This window comes from Heterocephalus glaber, unplaced genomic scaffold (assembly GCF_053883595.1).
Source record: "Heterocephalus glaber isolate CG9 unplaced genomic scaffold, H.glaber_assembly_v1.0 deba00001447, whole genome shotgun sequence".
Lineage (NCBI taxonomy): Eukaryota > Metazoa > Chordata > Mammalia > Rodentia > Bathyergidae > Heterocephalus > Heterocephalus glaber.
The window spans coordinates 11,742,168-11,761,294 of record NW_028258299.1 but is presented as its reverse complement, the minus strand read 5'-3'; the positions used below and the strand labels follow the sequence as shown (position 1 = coordinate 11,761,294).

Here is a 19,127-nt window from a genome sequence, read left to right as displayed (position 1 = left end):
AGGCTGGTTGACTTGGTTGGCTCTGAGAATACCCTCATCGCCCTGACTGTAATTATCCTGGATGTTCTAGCAGATGGGGAATAGGACAGGATTCCATCCGGAGCAGGTGTGAGAGGGAAATTCAGTGCCACCTCTACACAGCGGGAGGGAGTCGCTAAGTGGGGCAAGAGCCTCTGATTCCTGAAAGTGGCATGTAAATGCGTCCCTCTGTGCCCAGTCCACCAGTCCTACTCTGGAGGCTGTGGACCCTTTACTCTGGATCAGAAAGATGGATGAAACAGTCCCAAGTCCAGTCTGTCTTGCAGACTTGGGAAGACTCACAGATTTCACCACGTTCCTCCATCACTTTCCGGGAGTCCTGGTTTTTCAGGAAATTTAACTTTGCTGAGTCTTGACCCCTTTGAATGAAGGGTAAGAGTGATGGCGTCACATGTGTGAAGTGCCCACCCTGAGGGAGGGCACAGAGTCAGACTCAGCAAGTTACTGTCAGGAAGGAGCACGTGCTGTGATGGGCGGGGGCCAGCTTGCATGTGGAAGTCGGGGTCGGTGTGAGGCAGGAACTCCGCAGTGTGAAGGGGTGAGTATCGAGTATCAGCTTCAACAAGAAGGGAAAAACCACTCTGCTAAAAAACAGAACCACAAACCAATAAAAGAGAGCCTGGAATGGCACGATGAGATTTGGGCTAGACACACCAGGGACGAGGAACCCAGACTGATATGTTAAGAAAGTGAAATCGAAGCCCTCTGCAAACTCCCTGCTCACATAGGATGGAATAATGCTCCCCATGAAAACGCCCGCAGTGATGAGGACAGCAGAGAGGAGACAGGTGTGGGAGCAGCCACGGTGATGACAGCTGACACTGCAGACTGCACCTTTCCTTGCTGCAGTCACCGGACACAGGACTTTCTGGCTTTGTTCCTCTGAGCCCCGTCATGCGCCCGCCCGCAGGATAGGTTTCTATTAGACCCGATGATGGTCGAGTGATGAGGAAACTGAAGCAGAGAGGCTTTGCCTGAGACTGCTGAGCTAGAAGAGCATGGGAGACAGGTGTACAGCGGACTTTACCCCTCCGGACCATGGTTCTTCCCGATCCACAAAGTAACCAATGTCTCATCTTCACCCTCTTTGCTTACAAGCTCACTGCTCATCTTTCTGTGCTGTTCTCAGAGCAGTGCTTTCTTAAATGCCTAAAATAAAAACATTCAAGTCCAATAATAGATACCTCCACCACGAGAGATATATTTACACTCCTTGTTTCACGCAGAGGAACATGGAGATAAATTAAATTCAGGAAAAGGAAAATGGAGTATCCTGGCAACATCTGACGAAACAGTGAAGCCTGTCTGTTTCTGTCCCACATCCCCCTGGGCACAGAACCTCATTCTGCCAAGTCTCTCACTGTGCTGAGCCCACCAGGGCCCAGCAAACCTAGCTCACAGGTGCCAGCTCATAGGCTTCTTCCAGACAGCTAAGCGAACACCCACCCCTTGGTTCATCTCTGCATAGTCACTCTCTCTCGGGCTTCATGATACCTAGAATTCTCCAAAGGCAACTGGCTCATTTATTTGTATTCTTGTTGATCATCCTGTCTGGCTCACTATTGTACTGCAGCACCTGGAACAGTTTCCTGACATGGAGGAGTTGACCAATAAATTGTTGCTGAATAAATAAAACTCACATTCATCTACCAAGGTTCAGCTCAACCTACCCCACCAAGCTGGGATCAGTGCCCTTTTATCTGGCTGTTATAACCTCCCTTACCTATCATCCCTTTATCTTGTTGTATTATATTATAGCTTTTTCTGATCTGTTTCTCCAGCTAAGTCCCAGATCCAAGAAGGTAAGGGTGCCAGGGGCTTTTAATTATTATGTCCTCAGTACTCAGACTGGTAAATGGTGGTGAATAGGTGTTAGAAAAATGTTTGTTGAATGTATAGGCAGATGGATGCATGGATTGAGAAATTCATGAAAAGGGGTAAAGGATGAGCAAGCAATGCTTCTTTCACCTGTGAAAATTAGAATTTATCAACACTTCCTGACTAACTGTACCCTTGCAAACCTATGGCTTAGTATATTAAGACAGGTAGGTTAACCATGGACTGCAGATGACTCATTACAATGAAGATCCCCTGGCATTCAAGCTATACGTCCAGAGTCACACGTGCATCCCAGGCTGAGGGCTGCGTCCTCACTGCAGTCCCCATAGCCTGGCATTGGCCAGATGGGAAAAGAAGGAGCTGGAAGGCTGCACCTGATTCTGTGTGCTTTAGCCTGTGTCACTTCAATTCATGATTAGATGTGGCCCCAGGAGCTGGAGATGTGAGGAGCCAGGGCTGTGCAGCAGGCGAGGTCACACAACGCCTAAGGGCCATGCAGGTGCTACTGTGTCTGGAGCTCCAGGTGTTCAGGAATGTCACGCCCATGACTTTCCAGTAGTAATTTGTTGCTGTAATATGTATTTATCAAAGACTTGCTGAACATACACAACTAATAGATAAATACAAATATAAAAATATGAAATTATAAAATATATAGTTATTGATATAAAAATGCTAAAGACATGCCAACCATGTCTTTGATAAGTAAATAAAAACCAATGGGAGGTGTACTTTGGTTCTGAGTAAGCTGCTGAGTGCAACTTCATAAAGCTGATTCAACTCCAATCATAGGCAGGAAGAAAATGCTCATTTTTGCTTCTTTTTTTCAACAACTCTGCAAGACCATCTTATAATTTTAATTTTACAAATGAGGGAAGTTGCCTCCGAGGGATTAAGATGCTTATCCAAGGTCACAGAACTGGTTGGAGTTCAACTGAAATTTGAACTGAAGACTGCACAAAAACACCTCACAGAGCCCTGGTTCCACCCAGTCGGAGTCCATGGTGCCAGGGGACAAAAGAAATGAGCTGCTGGGCTGACTCTCTCTGCTCTCCCTTCAACCTCGAACAGACCATGAAAGCATTTTATAAGCTGCAGTGGAAAAAAATCAATCTGTACCATAGAAGAGTCTCCAAGTTATCATGCATAAATTATGGCTTATTCTTGGTTTAAAGATGTGAAAAGAAAAATGGAGCATTACAACTCACAGATGAATGCTCTACTTGACTATGAAGCAATCCTGGGGCCCATTTGGAAAAACCGAGATGCCTGTAATAAGCAACAAAAATTATGATCATTCTTGAACTTTCATACCAAATACAGCATATACCTAATCTCAATTGCCCCAGGGATCATATTATTTGAGAAGGAAAGAAAAAAGAGGACACAGTCTAACTTTACCTTACAGAGACTTAACAGTAAGATTATCTTTGAGGTAATTCTTTTACCATGATAGTCAGAGCTGGGTATTTTATAACTTCGCTATTTGTTAGTTGTATGAACTGAGACAGTTGCTTTATTTCTTAGGTATCATTAGCCTCATTGGTACAATTGGGTTGAGAGGACCAAGGTGAAATAATGGTTAATTCTGGGGGCTCTGGGACCAGATTACTATTTTATAAATGGACTCCTGTGGCCACCATTTATTTAATCAATAAAAATTTACTGAGGACCGAACAAGGGCCACAAACTGTTGAGTACTGAGAATTCAAAGATGAGGTGAAGTAACCTTGTGTCCAAGGGGCTTATAAGGTAAAATACGTTAATATCGCCAAGCCTCAGTTTTATGATCTGTGGACACAGGATTATGGGGTTATTGTAGGGGTTAAAGGAATGGTGATTATGGTCCTCAGCATAATGTCTGAGAAAAACGAAGCACTCAATAAATGTCAGCTGCTATTATTAGTAGTAATGGTAGCTGTAGGGGTAGTAGTAATTAGCTTAGTTCTTAGAACATTGTGGGTACTCAATAAATGTATGTTGAATAATGAATGAATGGAATGTTAATATTGTGGGTTGTGTAATACAGATGTGGTTTCTCCCAAGAAATGAACCTGATGAACACATCTATTTAATCCTTACTACTTCTAGGGCTCTAGAATAGGAACAGTTTGGGGGACCTCAACGGCACTTATGACCTGGTCCTATCCTCAAGGAATTAGCAGTCTAAGGTGGAACCAAGGTTAGAAAAACTAACACACTATGAACTCTGACATGGGGCACTGTACGTGCATATACGGGGACACAGATAATTTCTAAAGGTTAGTGTAGGCAATGAGGTAGAAGAAAGATGAATTCCCTGTGGGGTGGAGTAGGTTCCAAAGACACCATGAGGTTGGACTTTGAAGCCAGTTCTGTATTTGAATTGACCATCAAGAAAAGGCAAATACATTTCCAGGTACAGGAATGATGTTAGGCAAACATGGAAACTTGCATCTCTCTTAACTGGGGGGGGGGCGTGTCAGACCAGGGCACATAGGCTATCCTGACAGATGGTGGGTGGTAGAATAGGGAAGGTTCTGGCTGCCTGACTAAGGAACATTAAATCAATCTGTTCACAAGGCCAGGCTGGGTGGGTGCAAGTCCCAATTCCAACATTAGCTATAGGAACTTGGGCATCTTGCTTAACCTCTCTAAAGCTCAGCTTCCCCATCTGTGAAATGAAGATAAAAGCAGAATCTGCCCTCTTAGCTATTGTGAATAGGAAGTAAGCAAATTCATACATATAGCTGCTTTGAATAGGACTGGGCACATAGTAAGTGCTATAGGTGCTGGAGGTGTCATTGTTACTTGTCAGGTATTAGCATATATCCCAAGAGATTGTGCTGCCCAACAAAATCAGACACCTGGGTATACTGTTTGTTCACTTATTTTCTTACTTGTGGAGCGACACCGACTAAGTTCTTGGTCTGGGTCAGTGATGGTGAACCTTTTAGAGCTTTTAACAAATAGCCAGCAGTGGCACAGTACCACGGTTTGCCAACCCTGCTCTAGACACTAAGGGATAGAAAGTGCACAGCTTGCCCCTCAGGTTGTAGAGACATGGAAATAATAAAACAGTACTAGATGTGGGATGCACTAGAAAGGGTGTATTGTACTGCGCTGCACCTAGCATGCTACAGCAGATCCTGATTGCAGAGATGTTAAAATGGGAGAAAGCAGGACCTTCAATAACCCAAACACCATATTTTCAAGGAACAAAGAGGCACTGGGAAGGAGTGCTCCATTCTGCCTGCAGAGAGGGCTAAAGAGAAGCTTTCTTTAGGTTAAGATCTGCGGGATAAATGGGAACTTGGCAAGCTGAGATGTGGGGTGGAATGGGAGTGAAGCTTGGAGGCCCTGGAACAGCTGGGGTGGGCATGGAGTCATCAGGGGCAGGGCTGTCAGGAAATAAGACCCATGGTGCAGAAGGTCAGGACATGAGTCTCAGAGAAAGTAGAGGGTACATCATGACTAATAATGATATTAAATATCTTTCAGCCCTTACCATCTATCACACACTGTTAAAGTACCTTTATCTGTCCACCTTTCAAATACGGCAGATGCCACTGACAGCGCCGTTTCCATCAATGGTTACCATACGCACCACTGGTCAGCAGCGTAGTCAGGATGGGAACTGGTCGCTGACCCACAGCCCTCCACACCCTCTCACCATGGGAGCTGACTGTCACTCTTAGCCCGGCCATGCTGCTGGGTTTACGTCTACCTGGGGACTTGGGAACTGCTGCCAAGACCAAGTTGAACACAAGGCTCTGCCCAAACAGGAAGTAGAAGCAACAGGTGCGACCCTTCCTGAATCTTGTTTGTAGATTGACTTTCTAGTAACTGTTCTTTAGTGATGTAATTACTTTGCTATTTGAAAACCAGTAACAAATTAAGGGAGCCATATAATCAACTGTTACATTAATTAGTCACCCTTTGTTGAAAGGCAAACATCCTGTGAAATGTGTGAGTTAATAATGACTTCTGCATCAATTCTCAGTTTTGCACATTCGAAAAGGCTCAACTTCAGTCCCCGATGTGCAAACCTCTTTGTCTCTCTCGATAGTGATCTGAATCAAGTCCAGTCATCTCCCAGCAGGCTCAAGTTCCAACAAAGGAGAGGCCTGGATTCTGGCAGAGCCACTGAAATCAAAAGGAAACTATAGATTCAGATAACCAATGCATTCTGCGGATTACAGCTAACCTGTTTGTTTATCCTTCCAGCCCATACATACCCACTGGCCATCTACTAAACACCAGCACTGCACCTGGTACTGTGGGTTCAGAGACAAGAGTGCTACCTGACATTTGGTGAGTGTTTACTATGTGCCAGGCATTAAATAGAACTCTATTTATTCAATATCTGCAACATGTCTATCAGACAAAAATATTATCAGGCTAATGTAGTTTAAAGATGAAGAAACTGAGGCATAGAGCAGGTAATTATCTATACAAAGCCACTGAGCTAGTTTGTCCCTACAGCTGATGTTGAAATCCAGGTTGTCTGGATTAGACATAGTATTTAAATCCCCATGCCATGTCACCTACTGTGTCACAAATAAATAACCAAAAGCCAAAAAATAAATAAACAAATAAATAAATAAAAAACAAGCAAAAGCCCCGATCACCATGAACTTCCAATCTCCTACTGAGGCAATAACAAGTGACCAGTCAAATGCTAGTGCAGTGTGATGTGCAAGTGGCGGAAGGAAGCGTGGACACAGAGAGCACTGGCCGAAGGGTCTCTCTCCTTTCCCCCTTCTCTTCCTCCTTTGTCCTCTCTCCCCAGTATCCCAAACAACTGCCACTCACATTACAGCAGAACCTGAGCCATGCTCTTTCAGCAAGGATAGTGCAAAGATAGTTGGAGATTAGCTTAAGCTCCTCAGAAGGGCGCCCGAAACCATCTTGTGGTGATGTGTTAAGGATATTATAGCGAAATAGATGACACTGCCATCTTCATTATATTAATGCACTGTAATGATACCATTCTGTAAATAGTGTTTGGAATTGACTGACATGATACCAAATTTGCACTTGCATGCATAATTCTAGTATTTTATTATTAAACCAAGCTCACAGATTGAGTGCCAGGATTTAAAACAAACACAGATCTATAATTACAGCATGTGGATTTTTCTCATCGCCAGTGCCTGCCCAACCATTTTTTACCGAAGCTTTTATTCTCCTTTCATAGCTTTTCTTGCTTCCAGTGGAGGCCTGTGACACAAAGTATAGGATATCAGGAAGTTGCAAAGTTCATGGGTTTCTCTTTCTCCTATTTTAAATGGAAAAAAAAATGCTTTTCATCTCTTGAATAGTCCATTTATCCACGCAAATAGATTTCCAACGGCACAGCCACATGTTATAAGAGGCCCGAATACACTTGGGACTTCCCAGAAATTGTCGGCTGGGTCACGTTCTGCTTGGTCCCAGGCCCAAAGGAGCTCCAGTCCAGGAAGCTGAAGGTGACCAGGACAAGAAGCAGAGCTGCTCTCTCCTCAGAATGCCAGGACCCTAAGAGAGGAGACGACGGTCATCACAGTTATGACCCGGTCTCCCAAACCCACACGCCGGGACTTCCAGGGAAAATGGGCAAAATGGGGCTGTTTTTAGTTTTTCAGTCTCTGCCCAGCGGGACTGCCTGGTGCTAACAGCTGGAGGCTCACATTAGCCAGGGAAAGAGATGCAGAGCTGAAAAGTCAGTGGGAGGAGGAGCAGACAGGAGGCCTGACACCCCCTAAATGCCAACACAGACCAGACTCGTTGGTATCCACCAGGCGGGGCTTGGATCTCACTCCGCAGGTGTTCATGTGACTGCAGGCAGGTCGCTGAACCTCTGTGAGCTCCAGTTTTCTCATTTTAAGAGCAACACTAATCACATACTGTGGAGGTAAAGTTTACAGAAGCTCACCCTTCGCAAAGTCCCTAGCGCCTACCCTGAGGTAGAGCCACTCTGTGTACCCAGTGTAGGGAGAGCATTCTAATCAAGAGGAACAGGGGCAAAGGCTCTGAGAGGGTCTGGGAGGGGAAAAGGGAGGGTTTCTGAGAAACTGAAAGAAGGCCTGAATGCTGTGGAGAAGAGAACAGGGCAAAGTGACCCAAGGTGACGGACAGCGCTAGGTACCCCAGCACCCTGTAGAGCACATCAGCGCTTTGGCCTTTAGCCTCAGAGCAAAAGAAGCCTTCAAAGCACTTTAGGTAGAAGGGGAACATGCTCCGTGTATGCAAGTGGCATATTCAGGGGTTCTACATCTGTGAATTCAACTAGATGTGGATCAAAAAATTCCCATAAAAACTGCCTGTACTAAACACATGGAGATTTTCCCTGCCATTATTCCTTAAACAATACCGTGCAAGAGCTATTTACACAGCGTTCACATCATGTCAAGTATAGCAAATAATGCAGAAGTGAGTTAAAGTACATAGGAGGATAGACAAAATACTATCTGCGAATACTACACCATCTTCTCTAACAGACTATAACATCAGCGGGGTTTGATCCTGGAATCTGTCCTCCATGGACACTGAGCGGGGACTACACATTAAAGAGATTGCTGTGGTTTGATTTTGTAGAATGGAGTGAAATGGTTCAGAAGAGCCCTATGGGGAGATCCACCAGGTGGCCTTGCAGGAGGCCAAGGGAAAGATGTTGGGATGTGGCTGGACCTCAGAAATAGGTCGTGTGATGGATTAATTAATGGTCAACTTGGCACACCCAGCTGAACTGAGTCAGTGTGGTTCTGGGCGTGGAAGACTCACCTAAGGATTGTTGCCAATGTCATAAAAGGAGAACTGGAGGGGAAGATCGTAGGCTGTTGATTTTCTCAAAGAAGCTTGCCTTGGCTGGTTTTCCTGATACAAACTCAGCTGTCAGAGGAGCTCAGGTCCTTGCTGTCACTGGGGACGGCTGCTGTTTTTTTCAGGAGAGCTGTGGTCTTAGCCTCGAGTGTCATTTCCTGGCTCCGTTGCAGATCCTCCAGCCTGGTGGCCAGACCCTTCACCCCACCAGCACAGGCTTTCTAGCTTCTACCACTGGCCAGTGTAGGTCCTTGATACAGACTTGCATAAGACATTGCCATGGGTTCTAGGCCTCTGGACTTTGCCTTGGGCTCTAGGCATTTAGCTGGACTTGCATGGGACATTTCTGTGGGACCCAAGCCCTTGGTTGAACTCTTCAGGTCTCTAGCATGCGGACAGATCTCTTGTACTCCTCTGTATTTGACTTTTTGGGTGAATATTATAAAATAATCCCATAAATTATGTGCCCTGTATTAAATCTATTCCCTTGCAAACCTTAACTACAACATGTAGGAAGCAAATTCAAGCACAGATTTCATGGCTAGGCATGGAATCAAGCGTCTGTCAGGTGCAAATGGACGAATGGTAAGACTTGGGACAAGGGTCCCTGCGGGGATCTGGGCCTTGTTCATTGCATGATGATACCCATCTAGCAGTGAGAAGCCAATAATGCCCTGAACATGCACTCTGTGGTCTGCAGAATGGTACTGCTTTACAGTTACTGATCTGTGTCAAGAGAAAGCCAACAGCACTAGTTCAAAAACTACTGTTCAGGTCATGCACTGGAGGCCCGTGTCTTGGGTGTCATCTGGAAAAGAAAATAACTTGTCCTTCATGCCAAACAGTTGCAAAAAGAATGCTGCTGTAACCTGTAGCACACTTAACTTTTGCTGATTGTTTTAACACCAAAGTGGTTGACATTAAGAGATAGTGCATTTGGAATTAAGGCTGGGAGGGCTTCCACTAGTTTTAAGTCCACCTGCTATTTTGCCCTATGGCTTATGGCACAAGGAAGCTGCTGTCCATTTGTGGGGAAGGCTCAGGTGTGGAGAACAGAGCTCATACCCAGCTTGTACCAAGTGTACCAGTAAGGTAGGGCCAGTGGTGGCTGCATGGAGAATACCTGGACCTCACAGTGCTCTGCTGATATAGGGCTCAGGACTGAGAGAAGGACAGGCTCGAGATTAGGAGATGTGAACATATGTGATAGACAAGCTTGCTAGCATGGGAAAGTGGGCTATCTGGGGTGGACATAACCACCAGGTGAATCCTGCTGACAGGTGTGGGCTAGGACTTTGGGAGGCTGGGTCAGGCACAAAGCTAGGGCCCACATTCACGGACCCTCCTACAAGTCTGCCATTGATTCCTAAGCCTATCTTCCCAGGGTGCCACCAGATCAAGGACCCCTGTCATGAACTCCAATGTGTGTGCACATATAAAAGCGACCTCAGCCACACAGGGAGGAGGGGACAACTCAGGGACAGGGAGATCTCTACCTAGCTCATGCGTATGGTTCAGGCTGATCAACAGATTTGGAATCTTTGTGGGTAAATCTGGGTATTTCACACATTCTTTTCCTTCCATCCAGTATACAACAAACACCCTAATTGATGCAAAACACCTCCACACAGAACATGCTGGGGATGGGGGTGGGGTGGGCTGGATTAATTGGACCCTGGAGTGAATGAAAAAAAGAAAGCACTCTTCACAAAAGCAAACCTCAAAGAGCCTGGAAAAGAACAAAGCCCTTTCAAAGGCTTCTCAGGGTGTGTGTGTGTGTGTGTGTGTGTGTGTGTGTGTGTGTGTGTGGTTTTTTCCCAGCCTCATGTTTGGTGCTCTAAGGAGAGGTGGGAGCAGCCACTGGCCTCTCAGCAGGTGCCTGTCACATTGTGTTATTACAATTCTATATTTCAATTAAAGCATTGTAGCCAATTTGAAAGTTCTGCCAAGGGCCACTCACGATATAGAGATCTAAGAATTCGACTCACACGTTTTAATACCTCACATTTTTCCCTTCGTCTCATTTTCATGGAAATCAGGTTGAACACTGTCTTTTTTCTTCTTCTAATCTAACCCTCAAAATACAACGCCAATTAAACATTCTGTGCAAAGATAGCCTGCAAAACCCAGCATGATTTCACCGTACCACTTTGATTTTCCTAAAAGTTTTCTTTTTTTTTTTTTGGCTAATTTACTTTTCCTTTTCTATTTTCATGTTCTAACTTTATGAGTAGTGACGTGGTAGTTTCCGGTCCAGGGCCCACCCGGAGTTGCAGCAGGGCAGGATCCTGTTCTGAAAGCTGGTTTTGGCTGGCTTGAGCAGAGAAGCTGAGCACTAGTGGTCTGTATCAGGCCTGGGTGTTTCCTGCCTGGAGTGGTTGTCAGATCTCAACCTCCCAAGCCTCTGTCCAACACAAAGGCTAAAATCTACCTGGATAAACCGTCCTGACTTTCGAGGCCCCTAGTAGGTGCTCAGTTCCTATCAGTTTGTTTCCTCTTTTCTGAGGCCACAATAATCACACTGGGTTTAACCTTTTCTAAAACGGAAGTAAGATCTTAAATGGCACACAGAGCTCTTGCTATTTGATATTTATTTGATGTCTTGCAATCTCTCTGCCTGTTCATTTATTCCTCTAACAACCTCTCCCCCGACCCCAGCATTGTCTCTTTGCACTGAATGTTTGGGGGGAGTTTTGAGTTCCTTTAATCTCAACAAGACATGAGCTCATTAAGTCCATTTCTGCACGGGCGGTGGGAGGAGAGAGGGTTCTGTTCACCCAATTTAAATGGCTCATCACAAATTTTAGGTCATTTCCTCAGTCTGGCGGGGTGCACACCTCTTTCATAAACAATAGGTGTAATCCATCTCAGATGTATGTGGGTCTGGAGCATCCCCCAAAGGACCCAGTTGAGGAGGTGGAGCTTTCTCTCTGTTTCTTGTCTAGGGAGGGCTGTGCAGGATTGGAAATCATAAAAATTTGAATTTTCACTCACGTATTATAAAGCCTCTAAAGATAAAAGAGCTTGAAACATATAGAGTGGTTTCCTTTTGAATCAATGGCAGGCAGGAAAAAGAAGGTCTATTTAAAGGCCTAAGTTGATAAGGAAATGAAGGATTAGAATTTGCTCATTCATTTTCCTGAGCACCTCCCATGTGTTAAACTTGGAAGAAGCCAAGGTGAGTGAGAAAGGTCCCATTCTTGTCCTTAAACTCACAGATTGGCAGGGGAAGGGAACCAGGTATATAAGTACATTATAAATAAAAACAGGCACAAAAGAAAAGACAGCACAGGGCAATCAAGACTAATTCTACCAGGGTCTCAAGATACAGGGTTCTATCTACATAAAGCTGGTCAGGTTATCACGAGGCTGGAATCAATTTCAGGCATCGTTTTGTTTGATATCGCTGATTTATAGATAAGGTAATTGAGGTCCATAAATGTAAAGTGATTTCCCCACGTTATTAAAAAAAAATCAATCCATCTGTCAATTCAGAGTAAAATGGATTACTGTCCATTCTGTGCCAGACCTTTCGTTAGATTTTAGGGATCATAGAGACCACAAAAGCACCCAGAAAGCACTGCAATTAATGAGGAGGGGAATGACAATCTCCCCAGGTAGGACACAGTATGCCAAGTGCTGAGCATCCAGCCCACAGAATGTGTGTTCTAAGGGTTACAGGACCTCCGAAGTCAGCAAAGGGAGGTGCAGAAAGCTGGAGAATCCTTTCTTCATTGGCTAAACTTAGGACTCTTTTAGGAAGGAAACTAAAGCATAAGTACGTGTGCGCCTGCTGCATGAATGAGGTCAGAAGGAATAGGAGCAGCCGGGGTTCGGGGCAGGCAGTTTGGGTCCAGGAGCCAAGCTCTGTCCCTCTCTAAGCAGCAGTGTGACCCTGGATGGTGCCTCTGTGTCACTCTTAACTCCAGACTATCACACCTGGCCCGCAGAATGGGGAGGAAGCCCTGATCCTGGCAGGGGTTGGATGGTCTTCCACCTACCTTTCCTTGATGCTCTGCCTTCTGTTTCAGCTCTGGACGTGCATTGCTTTCTCTATGCTATCATCAGCCCTTGTATGTGGTCCTTGCAATGATTGCCTCCACAAAAGTCCCTCTGATCAAGAGGACAAGGTAAAAATACAAAACATCCCAGCACAGTGACTGATTCCAATCTGAGCCTATTCAATGACCTGGGTGTGCTATTTCCAAGGGTCTACTTGAGGGTGCAGGCTATTTGTTAAATGCGGTGAGGAGCAGCGATTAAGTCAAATGGTTTCTTACAAGCCAGCCCCTCATCCCAGCAATATTTTTTAGTACCCCTGCTGTGGTGACTTCTGTAACCCTCTTTCCCTGCCCTCCACCCAGCTGCTCCTCCTCATCTACCATCTCACCCAGATCCAAACTGATCCCCACAGCGCAGTTCTGTGCGGCTCACACCACTCACCACTCTCTGAACTGGTCATCAGTGAGTGCTCTCTCTCTCTGACACACACACTCCTCAAGGACGGGCGCTGTCTGCTCACGGCTGCCTTCCCAAGGCCTCGCTCAGCACACCTCATGAATTCTGCAAGTGCAGCCTGGGGCTCAGGACGTTGGGCTGGGGGTCAGATTGTCCCATCTTGATGCCTAGCTTCGCAAGGTGCTAGTGGGGAAGCAGAGCAAGCTACTTCAGCTCCTTCTGTGCTTCTAGCCACAAGGAGCCATAGCAAGAGCACCTTCATCCATGCACTGCACGCTAGGTTCTGCATCTCCACTCGTACCCCTGACTGCTGATGGTAGGCCAGGGTGTCCCCGGGATGGTAGTGATGATCATAGGAAATTCACCTCAGTTCATCTCTGATGTAGTATTACTGTGACTAGCACCTCTGCCTAAAGGATTTCTTGGCTTGGTAACTGGGACTTTTAGCCAACTTATGGCCATTTGGATTTAGTGTCTAAATTTGCCTGATAAATTTGGCTCTCCATAATGGACTGAGATTTACCTCCTGTTCTGGCTTACCCCCTCTGTTTTCTGGGGGGCTCCTCTAAGAAGTAAGTACCCAGCCAGCCCCCTGAACTCTCATCCTGAGGGCGAGCAGCCAGGGGCCTTGAGCCTCTGAACCCTAACCCCTTCCTTGGTCCTCTTGCTGTCTGATGCATGCTGGGGCTCCAGCATGCCTTGCACTGGTGTCCAAGTGATAAGATGCATTTCCAAGAATCTTCCCCAGGGCAGGGACGCTTGCTGAGGCTGGTGCGCTGTTTTGGACACACCTGGAAGACCTCTTTGGTAGCCTCTTTGGTTTATTTCCAGAGGCTTGACTTTCCCAACAGTCTGGTATGACTGGAACCTGGAGTGTGAGTTAGAAAAATCAAGCAGAGGAGCAGCTTGGCAGTGTGAGAAAATGCAAAGTGTGTGGTTGTGACTTTGATTTTCCTCATCACTGCAACTTTATGAATACATACATTTTATAAATACTAACTAGAATGCTGAGCAGCCATCAGGTGCCAGGCACTGTGCTCTGACAACCACCCGCCCTGCTCACTCAGCCCCCTGCTCAGTCACCCCAGGACAGGGTTCCATTATTTTTCCACATTCCTGATGAAGACAGGAAAAAGTACCTGGCGCTTAGTAGGTGTTCTTAAGTATATGCTGAATGATTACATGAATCTTACACCATTAAATGATTTCTAAACACAATCTGCTATGTTGAAATCAATAACCCCAGGTGTCATTTAAATGCTCACAAGCCTTCAAATCATGGGTGGATCGATGCATATTACCTCCCAGGGAGGTAGAAATTTACTGTTTTCTTCACAGGCAAGGCATGGAAATGAGCGAGGCTTGAGATTACAAAAGGACTCTGCCATGCAGGAAGTACAGGCAGATCACCCTAGGGATTACTTTGCACATGAATACTCCACATTATGAGCTGTAAATAAGGTGGCCACATGTGTTGTCCTCTCATTTCTCACATGTGTATACAGTACCTACTCTGTCCCTTGCTTTGTCCCATGCTAGGGATAGAAAGATACACAAGATCAATCCCTGCTGCATCTTCCAAAGGAAAGCCAAGCCACATGCTCAAGGGACACCAGGGTCCCAATGACAAAATATTCCAAATCCAGGCTTGACTTGGAGAACTGCCCCCCACCCCTCCCCAGCCTAGGAGCTGGCTCTGACCTACTTCTACAGGCACTGCCACCCCTAGGTGAGCTGAACATTGCTTTCAGATCCACGATGAACAGGTTTTGTACCTGCAGGTTTAACTCTAATCTATGGGGCCCTAGTTTCTCTTTAAGTAGTAGAATTCCTTCCGTGACAGCTGAGGTTTCCCCTGGTTGTGAAAAAATATATATATATATATTATGTAATATTTTCATCTATAGAGAAAAGGAAACTTTCATTCCTTCCCTCAGAATATTTATTTAGCCCTCCACATATTCCAGGCATTCTAAAATTCCTGCTGTCTAACTCTCAGCCCAATGAGAGGGAACAGAGTGTTGGGAGACATACGGTAACTATAGCTACAAATATTTACATCTGCTAATTGCTTATCATGCAGTCAATTCTTAACGGACATCATTTCACTTTCAGAATAACCCTGTGCTATGGGACTGTAATTATACCCACTTTGCCACGACAGAACTGAGATCTGGAGAGCTCAAGGAACTTCCTTGAAATCACACATTAGAAATCTGGAACTCAAACCTAGGTCCTGCTTAATTCTCATACCATGGTCTGGTACACTACATTATACTCTGGCCTTGACAAATGAACAGAAAGAGCTGGAGACAGTGGAGCACACCTGTAATTCCAACTACTCCAGAGGCTGAGGTGAGAGGATGGCAAGTTCAAGGCCAGCCTGGATAACTTCGGGAGACCCTGTATCAAAATATAAACAATAAAATTAAAAAAGAGCTGAGACTGTAACTCAGTATTCCCTGGGTTCATCCTCAGTACTGCCAAAAAAAGAAAGAAAAGAAACCTATGTCAATATATGTGATGCAGAGAAGAATATATTAAGAATAAGAAAGAAGAATGTGAAGAAAGGGCTCGAGAAAAGCAAGACTACTCATTGGGGCTTGAACCAGGGAATGCTCCTGGGAGAGGAGCCGCTGAGCCAGGCCTGAAGGAGGAATGGACTTAGGATGTGGGAGATGCGGGAGAAGTGGATTTGTGAACAACAAGAAGGCTGAACCCTGAACCCTGAGCCCCTCTGGATTGGTGACCCAGTCTTTGCCACACCAGGGGCAGGACACAGCCACCCACAAACCAAAGGTTACCTGAGTTACCCCCATCTGGGTTCAGCTGTGGGCACAAGTGGCCCCAGCCTCGGCCCAACAACCTTCCCTGCAGTCTTCCTCTCTTGACTTCCAGCATCCAAGCCTCGGGGTTGGGGCCCCTCATCAGAGCCACCTTCCCTCAACCCTTCTGTCTAATTGAGCTATTCTTTCCAGCCACTCTCCATCACACTACCCTGAATTTAAAAATGCCATAATATCACTATCTGAAGTTATTTGCTTATTTACATGCTTATTATCTGAATCTACTAGTAAAATGGAAGGTAATATGGGTGGTAACCTTGTCTGTCTTGTTCCCTCAGTGATGAATCCTCAGTGCTTCTTTTAAGTGATCAATAAGAAGTTGCTGAATGGAAAAACGACTGAATGATCTCTGCCCTAAACATAGAATGTATTTGTAGTGAGGTCAGCTTAGGTGATCAGTGGTCAAAAACTTAAATTCTGCTCCAGACTCAGAAAGACTCTACATGCAAAGCCTCTACCTCTGAGATCTCAGTTTCAACGCCTGCCAAATAAGAATAATAATACTGTCATTAAACACTTACAGATACATTAAAAGTGTCTAATACATAAAAGTCTGTGGTGTCATTATGACATTATTGCTGTCATACTTTCTTTTATGCTAGGGTCTCATGTGAAAAGAAAAATTAACTGTTTGATTTCAGCATCCTTTCTGGCTGCCTGGAAGTCTGCTTCTGGGAGACTAAGTGCATAGAACAGCCTCAGGGACTGATGTTCACACCGAGAGCCAAAGATACACTTCAGAGTAGAGGAACATTACCCCACTGAGAATGTGCACACCAAGCAACCTTGAGTCAGGATGCAACTGAAAGCTTATGGTGGCCTCTGTCAACCTCCATGAGGCTCTTCCATCCTAGCCAGCAGGTAGATTATCACCAAGGTGGAGTGGCTCACCTGACCTAGCTGGCTGTTGTAGCTTATATCTAGATGTCCCTCCAAAGCCTCATGCACTCACAGGTGGCACTTTTAGGAGCTGGCTGGATCTTGGGTGTGTGATACTGGGATTAAGGATGTGTGATTACTAAATTAGTCCACTGATTGGTTTAGCATAGTTCTGGGTGTGGATGATGGGAAGGCCCACCTTGGGTGTGGGTGGCACTACCCAAAAGCCTTGTAACCTGAATGGGATAAAAGGAAAAGGCAGGCTGGCTGCTACTTGCTGCTGGCTCCTGCCTGCTCCACCATGGACTATTTCTCCTCTGTGATGACCCTCTGCCATGCTACCCAGCCTTGGAACCAGTTTACTACAGACTGAAACCTCTACAAATTGTGAGCTAAAATATATCTTTCCTCCTTTAACTTGTGGGTGTCAGGTATTTTGTCGCAGCAATGAGGAGAGTAACTAAGACACTGGCCCTATGCTATCTTCCACATGAGAAATTCTTCTGCACTTTCAAAGAGCAATTACAAAAGAAGCAGCCAAACAGAGGAGTAGGGCAAGCTACAAAGTCTCTTTCAACTAGGAAGCAAGTATGTTTTCTCAAGTCTTATAAGCTCAGTGGACCAGGCCTAACGTAGGCTGCTCCCCAGTTCCCTAGTAGAAGAGCTCTCAGGCCAGCTCAATGCCAAAGGTTTTATCACATTACACATCATCCAAAGACGAGCCATGGGTTTCATGTAAGGAGAGACACAAACAGCATCAGCAAATGCAATGTTCATTCACTCACTCATTCATTCATTCATTCCTTTCCATTAGGAAACACTAACTCAGCACCAACAATGGACAGGTGGCATGCTAGACACAAAAGGTACAAATAGGAGACAATATGGTTTCTGAGCTCACGAATAAATCACTCTCTAGAAAAGACAACAAAAACACATGCACAAAACCACACTGGAATGCAAATTTAAATTGCTACTTGTGATGGGAAGCAGTAGTGACATTCAAGGTAGAGTGGCAGTTGCATGTAACAGAGGCACGAGGTATATACCCCAGGGGCAGGGGAAGACACAGCCTCACCTGTCAGGCACTGACGCCAAAAGCCAGAACTCTTTCCATCAAGCAGTACGTGGCAATGGCCTGCTGCTTCACCCAGCCATGTCACTAAGTACTTGAGCAGTTTAGGCAAGACACTTAAACCATGGTTCACCTTCATTTTCACACTTGTTAAGTGTTTAATAAAAGCTGCTCTCTATTACTGACAAACTACCCCACTAATCCTTTAAAAAAATCCTGTAAGGTAGGTATTATTATCTCCACTTTACAGATGAGGAAATTAAGGTTCAACATTTTAGTAACTTGACCCAAATCATGTGCCTATCAGCTGGTACTGATTTTGCGTCTTCCATGTGCAGAAACGATGCTAAATGAATAGCATTTGCCATTACACTTAGTTTGTTCAATTGTCACAGGATCTGACTAAAGTTGCTGTTAGTAAATTTCTCTGATGACAGAACTGAGGTAAGGTAAATAAAGTAAGAATCTTAAATTTTGAAATTCCTTGACAGAAAGAGAAGATCAAGAGGTGGGGGGGAGGGAGGAGGGATGAGCAAGGGGATCTTAAAAAACACGTGCCATGTATACGTGTGCCAGCTCCCCACGATGTGTGTACTCATCATATACTGCAAATCTGTACTAATGAAAGTAAAAATTTAAAAAAAATGAAATTCTGGAACGGGAGGCGGCCAAGTTTCTGTGTAAAGAGCCTGGCACAGATGTCTCCAGCTGTGCTGGCCAGCCCACCTCTGCTGCATCGGCTCAGCTTTGCCACTGGGGTGAGCAAGCAGCCACGGATCAGACGTGTAAATGACGCGTGTGGACAAAGGAATTTGATTTTCAAACAAGTTTTTACATATCATGAAATGTTATCTTTCTTTTGATTTTTGTAATCATTAAAACAGTTGATGTGCTGGATTTGGCCTGATGGCCACTGTAGTCTGTCAATTCCAATTCTCAATCCAGGATGGGAACCTGTACTGTTTGATTTTAGGGTTTGCCCTCTTCACCACCACGTATAGTAGATTCCTATCCAGATCTCTCCTTGCTACGAGGTCTGAGGATGACTGAAGAATTCAAATGTACACATTCTTAGGGTGGAAGTCAACTAGAAGCTGGGGCACTTTTCTGCTGTTTGGTGACACCTTAGAGTCACTGTAAGGCACAGTTTCTATGGAAACTGACCTGGTCTCCCTGCCTTGGAGACCCTTGTTTAACTTCCCTTCCTG

The 19,127-nt window shown here is 45.2% G+C and overlaps 1 protein-coding gene across 18 annotated transcripts in view; it reads right to left on the bottom strand.

The window, feature by feature from the left end:
* The window catches only part of Dab1 (DAB adaptor protein 1), a 1,105,478-nt gene that overhangs the window by 91,263 nt on the left and 995,088 nt on the right, over positions 1 to 19,127 (bottom strand). Inside the window, exon 2 of one of the 18 annotated variants that reach the window (XM_021248199.2) lies at positions 3,087 to 3,147. The exons of the other annotated variants lie outside the window; for them this stretch is intronic. Within the exon in view, the coding sequence (XP_021103858.2) occupies positions 3,087 to 3,147 (61 nt within the window). The remainder of the gene's footprint in view (positions 1 to 3,086; positions 3,148 to 19,127) is intronic. 18 annotated transcript variants of the gene reach the window in all.